At 33.2% G+C, this 20,171-nt stretch overlaps 1 protein-coding gene across 1 annotated transcript in view; it reads right to left on the reverse strand.

The window, feature by feature from the left end:
• Nucleotides 1-978: 978 nt before the first annotated feature.
• TYRP1 (tyrosinase related protein 1) overlaps nucleotides 979-20,171 on the reverse strand; it is a 41,681-nt gene continuing 22,488 nt past the window's right edge. The window contains exons 3-10 of the mRNA XM_006918362.1: nucleotides 18,399-18,458; nucleotides 17,518-17,972; nucleotides 16,168-16,490; nucleotides 13,505-13,709; nucleotides 9,610-9,777; nucleotides 7,305-7,484; nucleotides 2,166-2,312; nucleotides 979-1,332 (exon numbers count right to left, since the gene is read on the reverse strand). Coding sequence (XP_006918424.1) covers nucleotides 1,127-1,332; nucleotides 2,166-2,312; nucleotides 7,305-7,484; nucleotides 9,610-9,777; nucleotides 13,505-13,709; nucleotides 16,168-16,490; nucleotides 17,518-17,902 — 1,614 coding nt within the window. The 5' untranslated portion in view covers nucleotides 17,903-17,972; nucleotides 18,399-18,458 and the 3' untranslated portion in view covers nucleotides 979-1,126. The remainder of the gene's footprint in view (nucleotides 1,333-2,165; nucleotides 2,313-7,304; nucleotides 7,485-9,609; nucleotides 9,778-13,504; nucleotides 13,710-16,167; nucleotides 16,491-17,517; nucleotides 17,973-18,398; nucleotides 18,459-20,171) is intronic.

Consider the following 20,171-nt stretch of genomic DNA (forward strand, 5'->3'; position numbering starts at 1 on the left):
ACATAACTTTAATCTTGTTCCTGTTTACTGTGTTAGGAATATCAGACTAGCCATTTTTTATAGTGTATGATTACCATTGTTATTCTTTATTTCTTTTTTTAGCCAATTTTAATTAAATTATTTGTTCAATATGACCAGCCTATAGCATTTTTCATTTGGAATATTGTTTCAGTAGCACAGGATCAAAAAGAGAAAAAAATAGTTTATGATAGAAGATAGGAAGAAAAAGAATGGTATTCTTGAAAAGTTGCATAGAAAAAGAAGAACAATGAAATAATATTTTAATATTTTATTTTTAAAATGCATGAAAGGCTGATAAATGATAAGAGAATGCTATTTGAATTAAGCACAATTAACTGAATGCTTTTTGTAGAGCACTATGATGCATGTTCTCCACCTTTATGCCTTCCTGGGGACCTCTACGATATTAGAAGAGGAATTGAGAGGTGAAGTATGGGGATGGTTAGTTCCTTTTTTGGTGAATTGAGAGGTAGCAGAACACAGTGTCAAATAGGTAGTACGAACTATCTCTTAAACAGTGAAGCTTTTACCTCTTCAAAATGTGACAGAGATTGTGATTTTATTGTGTTTTTGAACCTTAGAATAAATAATATATACTGATACCCAAAGGGGAAGACCAGATTGAAGAAGTTGATTGGGATCTCACATATAACACCACATAAATTATTTTAACTGTGGCTTCTTTTATATTTGTTGGTCAATGTCAATGAATGGAAATGTATTTACATTTTAACATTGTAAAAATGCCTACTCATGTATTTTAATCAGGGATTTACTATCAATCATGATTTTTCCTTACACATAAACAAAGCAGAAATAGCTTATTTACATTGTCATATAGCTGACCTTCAAAGCATGCCAAAAATCTTGACACTTGCTACTTAAATACCATGAAGCTGGTGCAACCTACCATTTCAAATAGAGCTGGAAAATAGAGCCCATTGAAAAGATTGTGACTCTTTCCAGCTCTGGAAAATAACATCTAGAGCTTTAATTTCAACATTTGAATGCTTAAAGAAGAAAGTAACAGTAAAAGAAGATACAGTTAGTAACTCAACCAGGAATTTTGTGATACTAATGCATAAGAAAATAGGTCTTTTATAGTTTAGACCATAGACTGATTATGATTCTGGATCGTTTCATATTCTTCAGCGTAGTGTCGATACTGATCAGTGAGGAGAGGCTGATTTGCTTCATCCCTTTTGTTTTTGGCACGAATCAGACAAGAAGCACCACCAAAAATTACTGCAACCAGTAATAAAGCAGCAATTACTGCTATGGTAACAATCTCAGAAATACTAAAATTCCGACCTATTTGAAAAATAAAAGGAGAACAAAAAATAAATAGTATAATAGTTACAACCAAAAATTGAGTACCCTAAATTTAGGCACTTTACAGAAATCCTCATATTTAATTTTTATTGGCCACTTTGCCTTTTATAGCATTTGTCATCTTGTAGGCACTTCCTAACTTCTCATAATGAGTAGACCCTATTGAGATAGTCATTATTATTTCAATTCTAAACATGAGGAAATGATGGCTCAGTGTCTGAGTCACTTGCCAAAGATCACTTGGTTAGTAGGTAGTAGAGTAGGTTTTGGAGCTCGGGTTTTCAGAATTCAAATCCTGTGCTCTTCTACTACACACAACCATCTTTCTTGAGAAAGAAATTTAAAGTTAAAAAGTTTTGAATTTTAAAATCTGAGAAAAAACAGCTCAGGGTATCTCACTCCATTTTTTTTTTTCAGGATAAATAAATGGAGAAAACATTATATAGTAGAAAAGTATGGGTATCTTACATGGGCCTAAGCTCAAAACTCATATTCTCTGCTTACTAAAATTATTATATTTCACAGTTACCCTCTCCAAGCCTTGTCTTTTTAACTTGTAAAATGAGTATTATAATACTTATCTCAGAGAGTTGTAAAGATGAAATGAGATAGTGTGCTAAATAATCAACCAGGCCAGAGTGGGCTCTCAACAAATGTTAAATTTGCTCTCTTTATTCCTACACAAAAGTCCAAATGAAAACTCAATCCAAGTGGAAAATGTACGCCTCAGAAATACTGTGATTCCTTTACTTTAAAGATAACAAATTTGCTTTTGGAAATTTCCACAGTAAAAATACATTTTCAATACTTACTTGGCCATTGAACTTCGTAAGTATATCCCAGATTGTCTGGAGCAGTAACAAACATTTCTGTGTTGGTAATTGGAGGCCAGAATGGTACCATATTGTATTGTCTATTATGTCCAATAGGGGCATTTTCCAGTGGAAATACGGATATATCTAAAATATGCCAAAGGCATCTTGTTAATATTAATATATTACTATGTTCTGATAGTGTCCTGAAACAGTCAAGGGTAACATTAAAAATATTCTCACATTTTACACTGAATAAAGACATAAAAAGTTTTACTATAGCACAACAGAGAATTGCATAAAATGGATTTCAGATGTCTTGAGCATAGTATTAACATGTCATTCAATGGAAGAAGAAAGTTCAAAGGTTGGAAAGTTTCAGTATTTTATCATCTATGATTATTAATTGTTTTACTTTTAAATTGCAGAAATTAATTTGCATAAAATTCGTTAAATATTTTCAAAGCTAAATAAAAGATGGACCTATAGTTTGCTGTGGCATCATCTGTAATTAAATTCGAGAGACAGTTAATCTAATGGAAGTTTGTTTCTCCTTCACTGTGTATATTTCTGTTTAGTATTTTTTATTTTTTCTGTTTACTTTTAGAGAAATAAATATTAACTTATTCCTTGGGGTTTACTCTGTTAGCAAAAAACACTTAAAATTTTGAGTCAAGGTCCTGGAATCCTATTTGCTTCCTGCTACCTCTCTTCTTTCTACAGTAGCGTCCCCTTATCCATGGTTTTGCTGTCCACGGTTTCAGTTACCTGCAGTCAACTAAGGCCCCGAAATATTGATTGGAACATTCCAGAAATAAAAACAATATAAGTTTTAAATTGTGCGCTGTTCCGAGTAGCATAATAAAATCTTGTGCCCTCCTGCTCTGTTCTGACAGCAGTGAATCATCCCTTTGTCCAGCATATCTATTGTATGTACACCTGTCTGTCGGTTACTTAGTAGCCCTCTCAGTGGTGATATTACATTGCTTGTGTTCAAATAACCCTTATTTTACTTAGTAATCACCCCAAAGCCATTCATATAACTTTATTACAATATTTGTTATAATTGTTCTATTCTATTACTAGTTATTGTTGTTAATCTCTTATTGTGCCTAATTTATAAATTAAACTTTATCATAGATATGTACTGATAGGAAAAAAAACATAGTGTATACAGTTACAGGGTTCAGTACTATCTGTGGTTTCAGGCATCCACTGGAAGTCTTGGAACATATCCCCCCAACCCCCCATGGGTAAAGGGTGGGGGACTACTCTATTTAAATACAAGTCACTGGCATTTATATCATTATTGAATTTCTGTTATCAGGGATAAAGATACTGAAATGTTCTTCGTGGCAAAAGATTGTTCTTTTTTGTTGTTCTATATTTATGTTGGTACAATAAAATACCAAATGGAATGTTACAAAACCAGAGTTGGAAGTGGGCTCGGGCACTACATTAGTGTGGAAATATATTTAGAAGAGCTGAATATGAGAGAAAGCTTGTGAAGTATTAGATTTTGTTTACAAGAAGTATATTACCCAGATAGTCTCTATGATCTCATGAAGCACAGAAGAATATTTTAGAATCTAGTTTGAACAACAATTGGTTATAGAAATGGTAGGTAGTATTTATATTTTTGTCACTTTAAATTTAGTATATATTAACGCTAATTAAGTATTTATCTATTAAAATCTGTTGAGCTCCTACAAGTACTAGGCACTGGTCTAGGCATGGGGGCTATAGCATTGAACAAAACAGACAAGAATCCTGCCCTCAAGGAAGTCACGTTTTGGTGTATTATTGCTAATTATTTATTAAGGTTAGATATTAAAATTAATAACTTAGCTTTTTAAACTTCTCATTTTATCTTTACTGAATCCTGACTTGATCAGCTCAACCTGGTTCAGCTCAGCTGTGTGCTAGAGTTATGTCCATTAAGATGAAGGAAAGAATAATAGTAAACATAACAAACAATAATAATTGAATTGTAATCTAACTTTCCTATTCAAGACCCTTTGATGACACCTAATCTCTCTTAGAGTAAAATGCAGCATCTTTCAGCATCTACCCCATGTTATCCCTCTGATGTTAATTATTATCTCTCTCCATTCTCTCCCTTCTCTCCACTCTTCTCCAGACACAGTGCGCTCCTTTGTTCCTTTGTCTTGGGAGGGCGTTCTATAAATTTACATAGTACTCCCTGTCACATTTCTTGTTTTTTGTTTTTTGTTTTGCAAAGACTATGCATCATCTAACATACTGTTTATTTATTTACATGTGTTTATTGTTATTCTACCAACAGGTAGGAAAGTTCCAGGACAGAAAATATTTTTGTGTGTTTTGTATGCTACTGTATTTCTTGGGATACTACCTAGAAAATAGTAGGTGCTCAAATATTTTTTACAGCTTTATTGAGGCATAATTGACAAATAAAATTTTATATATTTAAAGTGCTCCTTGTGTTGATTTACAATTGGCCAACTGGTATAAGAAAAGGTACTCAACATCACTAGTCTTTAGAAAATGCAGATCAGAAGCATAATGAGATATTACCTCAAAAATGTGAAGATGAGTATTATAAAAAGACAAATGATAATAAGTGTTGGTGAGAGTATCAAGGGAACCATTGTGCACTGTTGAAGGGAATGTAAATTGGTACAACCATATGGAAAACAGTTTGTAGGTTCTTCCAAAAATTTAAAATAGAACTATCTTATGATCCAGCCACCCACTTCTAGATGTATATTCAAAGGAAATGAAATCAGTATCTCAAAGAGATATCTACACCCTTATGTTCTTTGAAGAATTATTCACAATAGCTAAGATATAGAGTCAAATAATATTTGTGAAAGGAATTAAGAGTGTGTGTGTGTGTGTGTGTGTGTGTGTGTGTGTGTGTGTGTGTGTGTGTTCTCTTGAGGCTTAATACGTAAAATAGTGATTGGTTTGGGAAATGTATGCACTGTTTCTTCTGAAAAATGCACTAAACTTCCAGGCTGTTTTTTTTTTAAAGCTTATTTCATTTGATTCTCAGTTAAAAAAAAAAAAAGGGGGGAATTGAATTAAATGTGTGCATGGACACAAACTTTACTGATTAGAATTTAACATTATATTAAATTGAGTTTGGATGCTCTGCATTTTACTATCTCTTACATCTAATGAGTGGATTCTGTCGTATATACTACAGTGTGAATGACTGCAATTTCTTTCACCCATAAAATGTATTTCTTGTTCCATTCTGACCCTAATAAGTCTATGATTTTTGAAGCATAATCTGTAAACTTTGCATGCATTTTGAAAAATGATTTTATCCTCCTCTTGTAGACTTATTTTCAATGAAGACTTCTGCTACATGGACATTTAAAAAATTCTTCCAATCTTTTTTTCCCTTCCTAACATAGTTGTTCTATGTCTTTCTCCCTCCCTCCTTTTCTCCCTCCCTCTCTTCCTTTCTCTCTCTTTCTTTCTTTTCTTTCTAATTTAGCTTTCATACAGTTTGTGTTTACATTGGCTTTTCCTCTAAGTTTGTGTCCACATTTTATTAGAAATATACTACAGGCTAGTTCTCTATCATTTATGGTACTTCTTCATTCACTAAAACCAGGTAACTGAGAAACCCTATACTACATTATATATGGCACAAAAAGAGGGAGTAGAAGGAAAATAACTAAGAAACAGAGATATTTTTTCTGGTTCATCAGTAACTTAGATGAAGATATGGAGAAATTTTAACGAATTATTTTGAATGTGAAATAATTTTTTCAATCAAGATATGTAAGGCAAAGGAATATATGTTTTCATAGTTGAAAGAAAACTTCACTTAAGAGACTTGCCAATTACCCAAGATTCTCTATTTCCTCTGAAAAACTAATATCCATGGCATTGTGTATGGCTGAATAGCTGCAGCTCATACATTGCTGTCTAGGTCCCAGAAGTATACGTGTAACAAAGTTTGTTTTGTTCATTCCTAAACCTGTTAATTCCAGTTTACTTGTTATCACTATAAAAATAAACTAGGTAAACGTACATAAAGCAATAATTATGATTTTAAAAAGAGATGTTTTTATAATAAATAAATGCTTTTGAAAGAATTGTTAAAGATGAATGACTGAAATATTGCTATATAATTAGGAATGGACAATATGATTATAGAGGGTTAGAGAAGCATTATGAAATCTAGAATAATACTGTGCTTAGACTGCATCTGAAGGGTTATTAATTTCTTGTTTGCTTTAAACAAATACTATAAATTCTAGATAATTTATTATAGTTGTACATATATCTGTAAATACACATGAAAAATTAGATGAAACTCCTGTCAGTGAATTCATAGCAGATTGACAGGCCAGTAAATAGGTATACATAAGTTATTTGATTGTTAAATGAATTTCTTTTGGAACAAACTATTTTGACTAACTCATCAATTAATAGTCCTTATCAGGTTGAATTAAAGGATTCTACTACACACACACACACACACACGCAAACACACAAATAAGAGACTGGCTGAATTGGATAAATACATAGTTTATCTCCAATATTATGTTTATGTACATGATGAAATAAAGGCACAGAAGCCAAGACTTAGAACACTTTTCTTTTAAAATACGAAAATTTTTGCTGTTTTAACTGAAAGAATATGTTTTGTTTGAAAAGTAATATTTTCGATGATGTGATATAAAAAACAACATTAATTTTTCAAGTTGAGCAAAATTTCCATTTTTGAGAGGCAATAAAGTAATACAATTTGTATTATGAGTATAATTTTTTTTTGGTCTTTTGGAGTATCAAAGAAGAACTCTGTAAAATTTTCCTATTTATATTAGAAAGCAATGAGAATGTTTATTGGAAGATATTAGTAAGAAAAATTTGAACAGCGTAGTAAAAATAAGAAAGGACTACCTGCTTCGTCCTAATGAATGCTAATAAACATCATCTTATAATAACTATTCTGAGAGAATTCTGCATTTTCAAAGTGTTTTTGGAATATTTGGAAACAGCTAAATGTTATAGCTATTTTGTCCTTATTTTGAAGTATAGTTTATGTTTGTCAAGTGCTTAGCCTTAAAGTAGTAACTATGCCATTGGAACAATCTTTTTTGCTGAGCCTGCAAAAAGCATATGAAAGTGTCTCACCAGCATTATATCTCCTCAGCCATTCATCAAAGAGTGCATCAGTGAAAGTATGCAGGAGGATAAAAATAGGATCATTTGGAGATAAATGGGTTTGTCCCCCTGTTCCATTCAAGAATAGATGAGCCAAATTGTGAAGGCTTCGAACAGCAGGGTCATACTTTCCTGTGGGATCACTGTAACCTAGATATAAAAATAAAATGAGAATAGTAAAAACCAGTAAAAATATCTTACTTTTCAAGTCAGCAGTACTGATTATATTGAGAAACAAGTTTTCCTAAGCTTGTCAGGCCAAATTTTACCTTAATATAATAGCATTGTTTCTCTGAACCTATGATTGGTGACATTTGTTTGCTATACCAACAGCTAGGTTAGTTTTAAGCTAGTGGCATAGCATTCTAAATGCAGCCTTTAGGTTAGGAATAGTAACCTGCGAAGGACACGTCAAAATGTATAGAACTCTCTATTTCAACAGGGCAAACATTTGTCCTACATGATATTGAAATCTCCAGCTTCTACTAAAAACTGCTGACACAGTTGGGAGAACACCACTCAGATTGTCCTGGAACCGAAATTGCCAGATGTTACTTTAGTTTCTTACCTTATTCCTTTTGAATGACTGTCAGCATGTTTATTTTTGGAAAGTTATTTTTGTGGAAAAGTTATAATTTCTCAGAGCTTCCTTAACACCTCTGTACTAGTTATAAACATCTGGAAAGCCTGCTGTCAAAACATTTATAGAACTTTTGATAATGATCTCTATTCTATATATGCTTCTATATATATATTTCCATATTGTCTATTATATATGATTTACATATATTATATATCCACATACATATTTTATATATATATATCACATATATAATACATATTTCCCATATTTTATACATATAGTGCGTATATATATGTATATATATCATGTATATATATTAGGGAGAAGATGAGGATAGATCACAAACAAAAATAAAGGGTTCATGATGTGGGATGGAGTTATGTGTGTGTGTGTGTTTGGTTTGAAGGGCCAGAGATGGGAGGTTAGGGAAAGGTTATACATTATTAAAAAAAAAAAAATTAAAATACAATTAACTCACTTGTGTAATCACACTAATTTATTCATTTTCATACATCTTTAATTATTTTTTAATAAAAAAACAAGTTTAAAAATTGCCTGTAAAGTGCATGATGTGTGGCACTAGTCTTTTCATAATTCTATTAGGAAATCAGTATATTTTGCCTTTTGATTAGGTATCAATAAGATACAATCTGTACATTCTTTTAGAAATCAGCACTTATAGCCTTAGTTTATATATACCAATTTAGTCAAAACATAGTGATTATTTATTGAATTATCTCCAAATTAGTGATTCACATATAGTTATTAAAATTAACAAAAAGATAGAACAGTTTGGTATCTAATTTTGATAATAAAAGGTAATAAAATTGAAAATTATCAGATTTATACATCAGGTATCTCAGATCATGGGGAAAGAGAGATCAATTTTGGGAGTGTGGAGGGGCACTCTATCATGTACGACGCTATATATTTAAGGTAAATATTGACAATAACTAGCTTATAATAAAGTTAAATGTTTTTCTATTCTTTTAAAACTTTATATCAAGCATGATTGAGGGGTATCGAAATTTATTTTATAAAGAAATCAAACTTAGAAAATTATGATTTAAATCTGTAGTGTGTTACTAACTAGCTGAATATCTTGGAAAATTAATTTTACTTATTTGGATCTCAATTTCTTCAGCTTTAAAATACTTTGAATTAAATAAGGAAAACCAAATAAATATCACTAGAGGCTAGTTTGAATTTTTAAAGATCTAAAAAATGTTATAGGTTGACACAGACCTAAATAACACATATGCCCAAACCAGGCTTTATTGAATGTCAACAAATTAGTTAGAATTTTTTATTGTTATTCTTTTAAGAAAAAAATTTAATAAGCTATCAAAGTGTTGAATATTATATGCCTATACTAGAATTTGATATAGTTATACACATACTGGCCAGGCACTTATCAAGGAATTTGAATTTAAATACTTTTTAGGTATTTAAGAGATTGGAGAATAATTTCCAAGAGATTCTCCTATGATAATTAAAAGTTTTATTGTCTGACACTTTTCTTTGAGGAAGTTTTTTTCTGATCAGAAAATTGTGACTATATGGTAATAGGTAATACCACATAAACACAGGATCAATATGGCATTCAAAGATTTTTCAAAGAGATCTAAATTTGAATACTTCAGTTTACTGTGATAACTAGATCAGTTCAAAACATTGATTTTGTTTACTTGCCTTCTACTGTGTTTCGGAAACTGTTTGTAGAATTAGAATAAAAAGGAGGCGTGTCAAATAAACCAACTTCCAAGCACTGAATGACATCCTGTGGTTCAGGAAGACGTTGCACCATTGGTCTAGCCACATTTCCAGCTGGGTTTCTCCTAATTGGTCCACCCTCAGTGCCTCGGAAAAAGATGGGGCATGCAAACATTTTTAGAACATTTAATGGTCTTATCATTGCCCTTTAAAATATATACACAGTATGAACACTGAAACAGGTTCTTCTTGGTAGAAGAGTAAACATTTTTCAATGCTTATTTAGTGGTATTAAAGTGAAGAAATCTAGGTTATCATGTCAACTTCTCTGAGAAGAGTAGATGTGATACATAAAATCATCTGAGGGAAGTGATCACAATAACAGAGGTCTTGATACTTTTTAGTCGACATATACTTTTTTCACAAGAATGTATTAAAATGAAAATTCTGTAGAAAATTGAATTTAGCCAAAATAATCTCATAAACCTAAATTCCACACTGAAATCTGTATTTCATACACACACACACACACACACACACACACACACACACACACACACACAGAGTTTTGTGCTTGAATACTGTCAGTTTCAAGCCTTCAGAGAAATAAAAACAATCTGCAATTTCAATCAACGCATTTTTCAGCAATTAATTTCAGAAATAATTAAAAATTTTGAAGGGTAGTAAGACAAACCGGTAATTGTGATACTAGGGGTAATATGATAGATGCCTCTTATGGAAGGCAGAGAGGGTGGGAGATATCTTTCCCAGTTGGTTGGCTCCAGAAAGAATTTCCATATATGGAATAGTAGATATTTTATAAGTCAAGCATTTTAAGCAGATGTAATAACAAGAGATGGTAAGCTTTCTTCTATCTATAATGTAAGCTCCATCAGAGCAAGAAACCTATCTGTTCTTGCTCACAAGTATATCCACGGTCTTGATGCAGTGCTTAGCATATAATAGTTGCTAAATAGTTGTTTGGTGTATGTTATCATATGGGATAGATAATGTTGGCTGTAAAAGAGGGCCTGTTTGAGGGATAGTTTGCCTAGAGTATGTGGTAATGTAAGAGAATAGTGGATGGTAGGGAAGATGGGAAGCTAAACCAGAACCATAATGTGAAGAAATCAAAAAGCACGATGAGAAAGTTATATTCATTCAGGAAGTGGGGAGAAGCCTTAGGTAGATGGGAGGAGAGGATATTGGTTAGAAGCATTTTGCATTAGTCTGTTCCAGTGGTTTCTAGGGAGGATTTTTGTGCCCTAGAGGGGACGTGCAGAATAATCCACTGCGGTGGGAGAGATAATATTATAGCATCTACTCATTTTCATTTTACCTGATTCAGAAAATTTTCTAATTGTATGTTTATAATTAATGTAATGAGTAGTACCTGGTGAGTTCGCATAGCTAACTTTATATAATATTAAAATAAAACACATACCTATATTGAGAGTGGAAAGGGATGTGAATTTTTTAGATGTACATTATCAAAACTTTTTGACAGCACTGGCTAAGCTATCAATTTAAGCTGATATTTTGGAGATTACTGTTCAGGGAGCTATCAACACATCCCAAAAGAAAAAAGTATTGATTACATGGGTTTCAAAAACACTACATCCTCATTTGCACTCATGGAGTTTCATAGCACAGAATTTTGATAGTAAAGATACTAGTTAAACCCACTTAACTAGTGATTTTAACCAAGTGATTTTTTAAATTTGTTTGTACATGGACAACTTCTGCCATTACACCTAATTTTTATTAATCCTTTAAAAATTTTCAATTACAATTGACATTCAATATTATATTAGTTTTCAGGTGTATAGCATAGTAGTTAGACATTTGTATAACTTGAAAGGCAATCTCCCTGATAAGTCTAGTACCTATCTGACACCATACATAGCTATTACAACATTATTGACTATATTCCTTATGTTGCACTTTACATCTCTGTTCCGTTGCACCTGTTAACACTGTGTAGATTGGATTCCCTTGGAATTTCCATGCAGGAATGAATGAAAAGTTCTGAGTGTCTAAAGGAGAAAATATATTTGAGAAGTATTGTAAAGAAAATAATGCTTTTCATATGATGAATCAAAGCATATATTTTAGTGGCTGAAAGAATTTAGTGGTCAATAATTCACTCTTTCAGTTTATATACCGAGTTTGGTGCATTAATGGAATATTGGAGAGATACCATGCAATAAGCATATGAAACATAGATATGGAATGTCTAAGGAAGATTTGACTTAAAGATGTATATATATGGGTGTCCTGTAAAAGATAATCAGAGAAACCACAGGAATGGAAAATTTCATTCAGGAAGAAAAGTAGAGAGAAAAGAATGCTATGAGGATTAAATAAGATATATTAAAGCATTGTGACACCATATCAGACACACAATATGTGTTCAGTAAAACGTTAGTTTCCTTTTTCTCTTTCTTTGGCCTAATAAATAAAATATATTTGGTATTTTTATTTCAAACTAAAGCAAAGAGTAATCTTAAAATTTGTTTCACCTAAAATATTATAACTTCAGTTTTTCATGAAACTGTGTGTCAGAATTATGTTATGTTAAATGACAAAAAAAATTGTGATGAAAACAAAATCTCCTCCTATGCTATTTTATTTATCCATTTAAATTGTGCTATATTTTGGTGTCCAATCATCAGGGTGATCAGAAAATGTCTGGAAAACTTCCAGGCCAAATACAATAGCCTGGTCAGAAAAAGATGATTTTTTTGATATCTAAATAGATCTTGATCCTCAATTTAATTTCTGTACCACAAGGTGAGACTGCTCATTCAGCATGCTGAACAAACAAACATTTATTCTAATTTTTAAGCTTCTACAGAAGAAAATTTTATATATATCACTTCTCTATTCTTAAACACTGCTAAATAATTTTATAATGGTGAAACTCTACCTAATTCCTTTGTTCCATTTAGAATATTCTCTTTTTAAGTTTAGAAGAGAATTCAATAATTGATGCTTTGAAAAATATGTTTAGAGTAAATATTATGAATATAATAAAATAAATTCCCATAATCCTAATTTTTTATATGGAAGAACAAAAGTTCAAAATGGTCAGACATGCCTCAAGAAGAAATATGAGATTGGATAAGGAGACTAATAATTAAGACCTTGTGTTAGTAGCAGGGGGGCAGATAATAATATGATCCAAGGAAGAGAATAGAAAGCTCAGGAACAGATCCATATATAACAGAAACTTAACCTATGGCAGAGGTGGTGTTCAGATCAGTAGAGAAAGGATGTTAAAACAACTGCTTAAGCATTCCTTTTTTGTGTGTTAAATTTTAGAGAGCGGGAAAGCAGCTAGCTGGCAGACATCTTCTATACAGTATATTCCTTTTCTTAAAGGTATTCTCCATATCACCTTTTGGTTTTTAGCCCCCTGACTAGATTAACAGTAACATACTATAATAATTATAAATATATTAATTATGATTATAAATTTGTACTCCCGAGGCTCTTGCAACTGTTTCTGCCTATTTCAAATTTCCTTGGGAAACATTTTTTCTGTGAAATTCCAATTCAAGACACATGACTACTAAGAAGTATTGACTGTACTAATAGGATTAATTTATACAATTAGACATTTCCAAAGTAAGAAAGTGAGCAATACACTGACCGAATTGCTCAAGTAAAGCAATGTAAAATGTTTAGGCACTTTCTGTTTCACGTGGCACACCTTATAGATTGCCTTGAATATCCTAGTAGTGCCATGAATATCTGTACATTGATTCTCTATAATAAAAGCAAATTTTAGTTTGAAGTCCTTAGTAGAATGAAGGGCAGCAAATTTAATCTAATAGAGAATTCTGAATCCTAGATGTCATTTGGAACTTACTGTTACAAAGGGTTCCTAGAGTATCATAATCTTCCAAGGATTCACAGACCACTCTCCATTGAGAAAAGACAGAGTTCGGGCTTATAAGATTGGAATCGAAGTTGCTTCTCGATCCCATCAAGTCATCGGTGCAGATGTCACAGGTGTTCTTCCCAGTTGCAAAATTCCAGTAAGGAAGAGAGAAAGAAGGATTCCGTAGCATTTCCTAGATCACGGAAACTCTGTTAGCATTCTCTGCCTTTATTTAAGTCTCTCCCTTTGCTTGGTTTACTCCTTGGCAGTCTATTTCTATTAGTTCTTTTCAGCCACTTAGGAACCAGTTAGTGTGTCAGTGGTGTCTGAGGTGTTTGGAGGACTTAAATGCCTTATTTAACAAAGCTTTTAATTTACTTCAAGGAGTCATTTTAGATACTAGAAGGAATGAAACTCAACTCATTATATAGAAGTTCTAGCAAGTGATTTTTTTTTGGAGAGTAGGGTAATGATCTTCCTTTTCTTTCTTAGACAGATAATTATATTTCTATTGATTTTACCAAAAATTAGTAATAATAACTTCTTGACATCTCCATCTCCTTCCATTTTCTTATCTCTAATTCAAGCACCACTAACTCTTAATCTGGAGCCAGATCCAGCCTTAAAATAGTTTATGTGGAGCCGTACTTTTTGTTTTGTTTTTGTTTTTTAGTTTAACTTAAATGACTTCAGGCATTTAGATTCTGGTTTGGCCACAGGCTACATAGGTTCTTTCACACTTACCTCTCCGCCTGGGCACTAAAGGTGTTTTACCTAGACCTCTGCTTCAGAATATAAACTATGAAGACTCAGGCTTCTGTCTGAAACTCATACCTACAAGAAATGCTAAAGGAAAGCAGAATATTTCTTTGTGCACACTGCTCTTCAATCCAGAGACCAAATTTTTATTTAGAGCTGATCTCAATTCTAGTAAAAATGCTGGAGTCAAAATCACATGCTTATTTTATTAGGTTTTTAAAAACATATATTTATTGTACTTGTATTTCTCATTTTGTTTTGCCTTTGGGGAGTTATATTTATAGTGTTGAATTTAAATGTAGGGATTGCCATTGTTGTATTCTGCCTCACATGCATTTCGTATGTTACCATTGTTTCACTTTAAACCCTTTCTAGAAAGCATTTCCTTGTCTTCAGGGTGTTTTAGAGGGCCAAAAGCTTTCCAAGGTATCTCCAATTATGGATCTCCAGAGATTTAGAGTCCTCATTTAGAAGCCATTGTTCTGGTTCACAAATACTTGTGACAGCTTCCAAGGGATTATTAAGAGTCAGTTTGTGGTTCAGCAACTGACATTTGGGAACTGGAGCATATTCATGTGGCATTTCAATGGCGCGTTACATTTACATTGCAATTTGTTGGATCCCTTGTGCTATTGGGTTTTAAAAATGTAAGTTATAGAAGCTGACGTTTACATAGGCAAAATTGAAGCTTTTAGTTACTTTCCATTTGCCTTTTCATTTTGGTGTGCTCATGGGGAAATGACTGGAAGGCACGAAGATCTGGAGTCAAATACGAATGACAGATTTATCAGCTCAATCTCCTAAATGTCTTGCTTGTAATCAGAGCTATACAACATGAAGTTCAGAGTATCAGATGAATTTTTTTAATCATTCTCAAACTGCATATGAATAGACTACTTTTATTCAAATACTTTCTGTATTTTAGTGCATTGATTCTCTTCTAACCATTTATTTTCTTGGAATAATTCTGGGCATAAGCATCCTACAATTCAAGATTTTTTTAAATTAATTTTTATACTTTAATGAGGGGAGGGATTCATTTCTGTTATTTCATATAGAAGACAGGTTTAATTTGTGGATTTTCTAGTTGAGATCTAATAATTTAAAATTTTATTTTAGAATTACAATACTTTTCTTAAGAAATAGCAATTGGTAAAGTAAACAATGAGGTATCTATGTTAACAGATACTTTAATGTATTTCGAGCTTATCTGCTTAAAAATAAGCAGGGAATGACTATGTTTGGGTTGAGATTCGGTTTATGCCTAAAGAGCCAATACCTCTTAAGTAAAAATAATATTTAAGTGATGTGATATTTTTAATAGATTTCTTCTGTAAGCCTTAATGTGGTGAAGGGCATGGCAAAAAAAAAAAATGGTGTTCAATGAAAATGTGACAATATGAATGGAAAGGAACTTTTTTCATAATTTAAACCTTATGCTGTATTAGAAAGAATTATCCACCAGAATATTTGGGACTTGGAAGACTGACAAGTCCATAAACACTTGCTTCATCCAAACCAGGAAGGAGCATTGGTTGACATGTGAGAAGAAACACATATGGAATGAGATTATTTTGTTGCAAACTATATGAGTCATTGTTTCAATTACAGAGCTATAGAACATGTCTATTGTTTTAATTCACACCTATAAATGTCTCCTTTGGCTTCCTCATCATTGAGATTACTTTCTTTTTACTTTGCAAAAGATAAAGTTCAGGTAATAAGTAAACAATTAGTACAGGGAGAAACTTAAAATTCCAAAGGCAGATTAATAACTTGAAATTGCAGTGTTATCACATGTTTTGTTCTTCTGGAACACAATGAATCAAACAACTTACAACTAAGGCACCTTGTCTGTAAAGGATCTGAAAATTGAAATATTTCCTGCATACCTGCATGTCTCTCTCCAACTGCAGTAGGTGATACCTGTGCCATGTGAGAAAAGCTGGTCCTTCATGGGAGAAATCCACTTCACCAAAGCTTTTCTGTCCTGCCCCAAGGAAAGTCTTCTTGACTGAATAATAGTGTGTCCAAACAAAGTAGTTATAAATGGAAATGTTCTCAAATTGTGGTGTGTTGCCATCTGGCCCCAATATTTCTTCTGATCTCCTGGTGGCAATGACAAACTGAGGGTGAGTTGTTCGCTTTGCCATATCCAGGGCCTGGACAAAGTACTTCTTTTCTTCTGTACTTAAGTCCAGAAGGTTTCTCCTGACTTTAGGGAATACAAAATTCAAACATGAGAACCTCTGCCTTGTGGAGATGGGTAGAGAATGAGTGTAATAATCTTGTAACACAACATGTCCCATTTACCAATAAAGATAATTTGTATATGTGCTTATATGATTTTATAGTTTTTAAAATACCCCTTACTATCTAGTCCTCCCTCCCACCTTCCCTCCCTTCCTTCCTCCATTCCTTCCTCCTTGCTTCTCTTCCTTTCTTCCTCCCCATGTTACTCTAGAATTCCTTTTAGCTTTCTGTAATCTTACTTGTGGACTTTATGATTGTGTTCTATTTATTTCTGCTCACTATAGGCTTTTTCTTGAAAATTTCTGCATTTTTAATATTGTAAATCTTACAAAAACAAGGTGTGTGGTAGTGGTTAAGACCAGAGACTTATTCTATGACTGCACACATTTCTCTTTAGCCCTAGTTTTTCATCTGTAAAGTGTGTGTAAAAGTAATTCTCTTTACAGAGTTGTAAAGGTTAAAGAGTATACACCTACAAAGCAATTAGACCAGAGCCTGGCTCATAAGAAAGTCAATAAACATTCTGTTAAACTCTTAGTCTGGCACATAGAAAACAATCAAGTTTTGCTGACCATTACTATTTAATGCTTTGTTATTTATTGATATTTAGGCTTCAGGCCCATCTCATCTAAAATGACTGAACTTTATCATCACAGTGGAAAGTTTCTTTGTGGGTCAGGAAGAGTAGTAGAAGACAGATCTCAGTATAAATTCCAGGTTTTCTAAGTACCAGCTATGTAAATTTTACCTTCCTGAACCATACCCGTGATAATTAATGTAACTACCATGAGGAATTACTGAAAGTATAGCCATAAATGTCCTCAGCTTCAACCCCAACCCTTTACACTGAATAAATTACTTAAGCTCTCTAAGCCTCAGTTGCCACATCGGTGAAGAAAGGATTGAATTATATGGTTTCCAGGTGTTCTTCCAGCTCAAATGATTTGGGTCTCGTGCAGGACTGTGTATCCATTTATATCTCTGCTTACCTGTGAGAATCCTTTCGTCACAGGCAGCTCCTCTCCATCCGGGACGGCAGGTCCCACAGTTGTGTCCTGAGAAGTTGCCATTGCAGTGGCATGTCCTATTGAAGAACCGTGTGGGCCATCTCTCTCGATCATCTCTGCCATCATGTGGGTACAGGGGACTGTGGGGTCGGAAGTCTGCAGTCACTGCTTCACACCTGCCCCTCCCTGATGAGGAGCCACAGAGGTCAGTTCCAGGCCCAGACAGTGCAGACAGATCTGGGCAACACACACCATTTCTCAAAGCTTCAATGGTGGCACACTCTCTTGGAAATTGAGCCCATGTCTGCTGAAAAAATAGCAGGGACAAGAAGATACATCCCAGAGAGAGGAATTTATGATCTTTCATTCTGCTTGAAGCAAGGCTCTTGTTCTGCAGCTCTTTGTTTAAAGACTGAGGCACATAGATAAAAATCAAACTGAAAAAGAGAAAGCAAAATGGAATTATGCAAGTTTTTTGTACTGTTATAAATGGCATGAGCCCTTTCCAAGCCCCCTTCAAAATAATTTTCAAATCTGTAAAACATTTCAAACAAATAATAAAAATAGTAATTTACCTTTACAAATTTGGCATTTATAATACCTACATAATTAAATCCCCTGTCCTTGTCATTTAGTTCTCTTCATTTTTAATTTATATTTATATAAAAAAATACTTATACTGTATATCATTTATCAAAAGCATTCATTAGCAGGTCACCACCATTAATTACATTTAACCATGAAGCTGAAAGAAGAATTGGGTGGAGATTTCCAGCAAGTTAATTTTTCATTATGTAAAGTCCCCATCCTAATGGAGTTTTGGCGGGAGTCCACCTACTTCCTACAGAGCTTCTCTCCAGTACCTTAAACTCCTGAGAGGATTCTTTGCTGAACCTCTCTTACAGCTGAGCGTTTTATATTTGCTAGTCCCCTGATGTCAGAGCTGTTAATTGCATGTGGGTTTCTGTCTGATAATCACAAATCTGTTCACCCAAACGGAGAGGGGCTGGTTCTCTTCTCCACCCTTACTAATTGCCTTTCACTTCAGTGAGTTTTTCTGCCCTCTCAGTTCTTGGTTAGCACATGATTCCCTTCCCACTGATTTCCTTGTGATGTTTAAGGTTTTAAGAAAAGGTCAGAGGCACCAATTTGGAATATAACAAATCAGAGAAACTAGAGAGCTTTTGTTTCCATTGTAGAGATTTTTTTTTCCTTTGACATATATCTTCAAAGGATGAAATGAGATTACTTACTCTTTCTTAGTGATATACAAACACTAGGCTAGTGTTTGTGCCCGGTAGTTGTGTACGGTCTTGAAAACAGATGCTGCCATTCTTACAATTTCTGCTGCCATTCTTACAATTTCTAGAGAAAATAATGGATGTAGACAAGGCATCACATACAGTTTACACCAAGTCACATGACATTGGCTCTCATGGTGCCTGCTGGTGTTGACACTCTACCTCCCTTACCTCCACTGTGGTGGCGTACATCTCTGTGGCAAAGCATTACAGGGTCACAGCTGCTTCTGTGGTTTAGGACCACTAAACATCTTCTTTCCTACTTTCTCTGTGAGCAGTGTCTTAAGCCACTGTCGCTAGTTTTAAATTATTTGAGTGGATTGCTAATTTTAATGGCTTCATACAATCAATCATTAACCAATATCTCAAGGTTTCAAATCCACTTACTTGGGGCAAAGTTGATTGTGAACAGTAATGTATATGAAATAATGTTTAGATAGTCTCTTTGGTTGTTTCGATTTTTCAGTCTGATGTCTTGCTGGATCAAAGTAAATTATCATTTTTCTCCCTTGAATAAAGTTAGAAGCAATGTGCCAGTATTGATATCTTAGTTTTGACAAAGATACTAAAGTCATGTGTGTTAACATTAGGGGAACTGGATGAAGAATATATGGAAACTCTGTATTATCTATGTAACTTTTCCATATATCTAAAATTATCCCTAAATAAAATGTTTATAGTAAAAAGCCATTTTAAAAACTAGGTAATCTATTCGTATGTATTCATGTGTGCAGATATAATTAAACTCTAATGTGTCATATTATGATGAAAGAAAAACAAAAATAAAAATAAAAATGAGGCTTTGCCCAACACACATCCTTGTATAATTTCCACAGTTACCTCAGTACACTCTGTGTGCAGCATGATATGTAAATGACTGATAAAGAGACTCTGAGGGCATCAGTATCAAATCACATAATATTAATTAAATATACAAATAAATATAAAATTATCTCATATTTTCCTTCTGGATCCTAATGAATTTATGCAAACTCTAGGAGAGTGTGGGAATCTGACCTTGGGTATCATTACTAAGGATAATTTATTCAATCACATGGAATTCATCTACGACCTAGTGAATTCCAAGTTAATAACTAATAACAATCTTTCCTCAGAGATTCTGACTTATATATCTAACTTCCTATTCACTAAGTCCACTTAGATATCTGATAGGTTAGACCTTTATAAAACATGTTCCTCATTCTTTCCCATCTCAGTAAGTGAAATCACTGTTCACCCCATTTCTTAGGCGGGAAGGGACACATGCAGAAACCATTGTTTCTTCCTCTTTGTTTCATGCAGACTGCTTTTATCAAGCGGTCTAACAGTCTAACT

The sequence above is a fragment of the Pteropus alecto genome, unplaced genomic scaffold (assembly GCF_000325575.1).
Source record: "Pteropus alecto unplaced genomic scaffold, ASM32557v1 scaffold95, whole genome shotgun sequence".
Classification (NCBI taxonomy): Eukaryota; Metazoa; Chordata; class Mammalia; order Chiroptera; family Pteropodidae; genus Pteropus; species Pteropus alecto.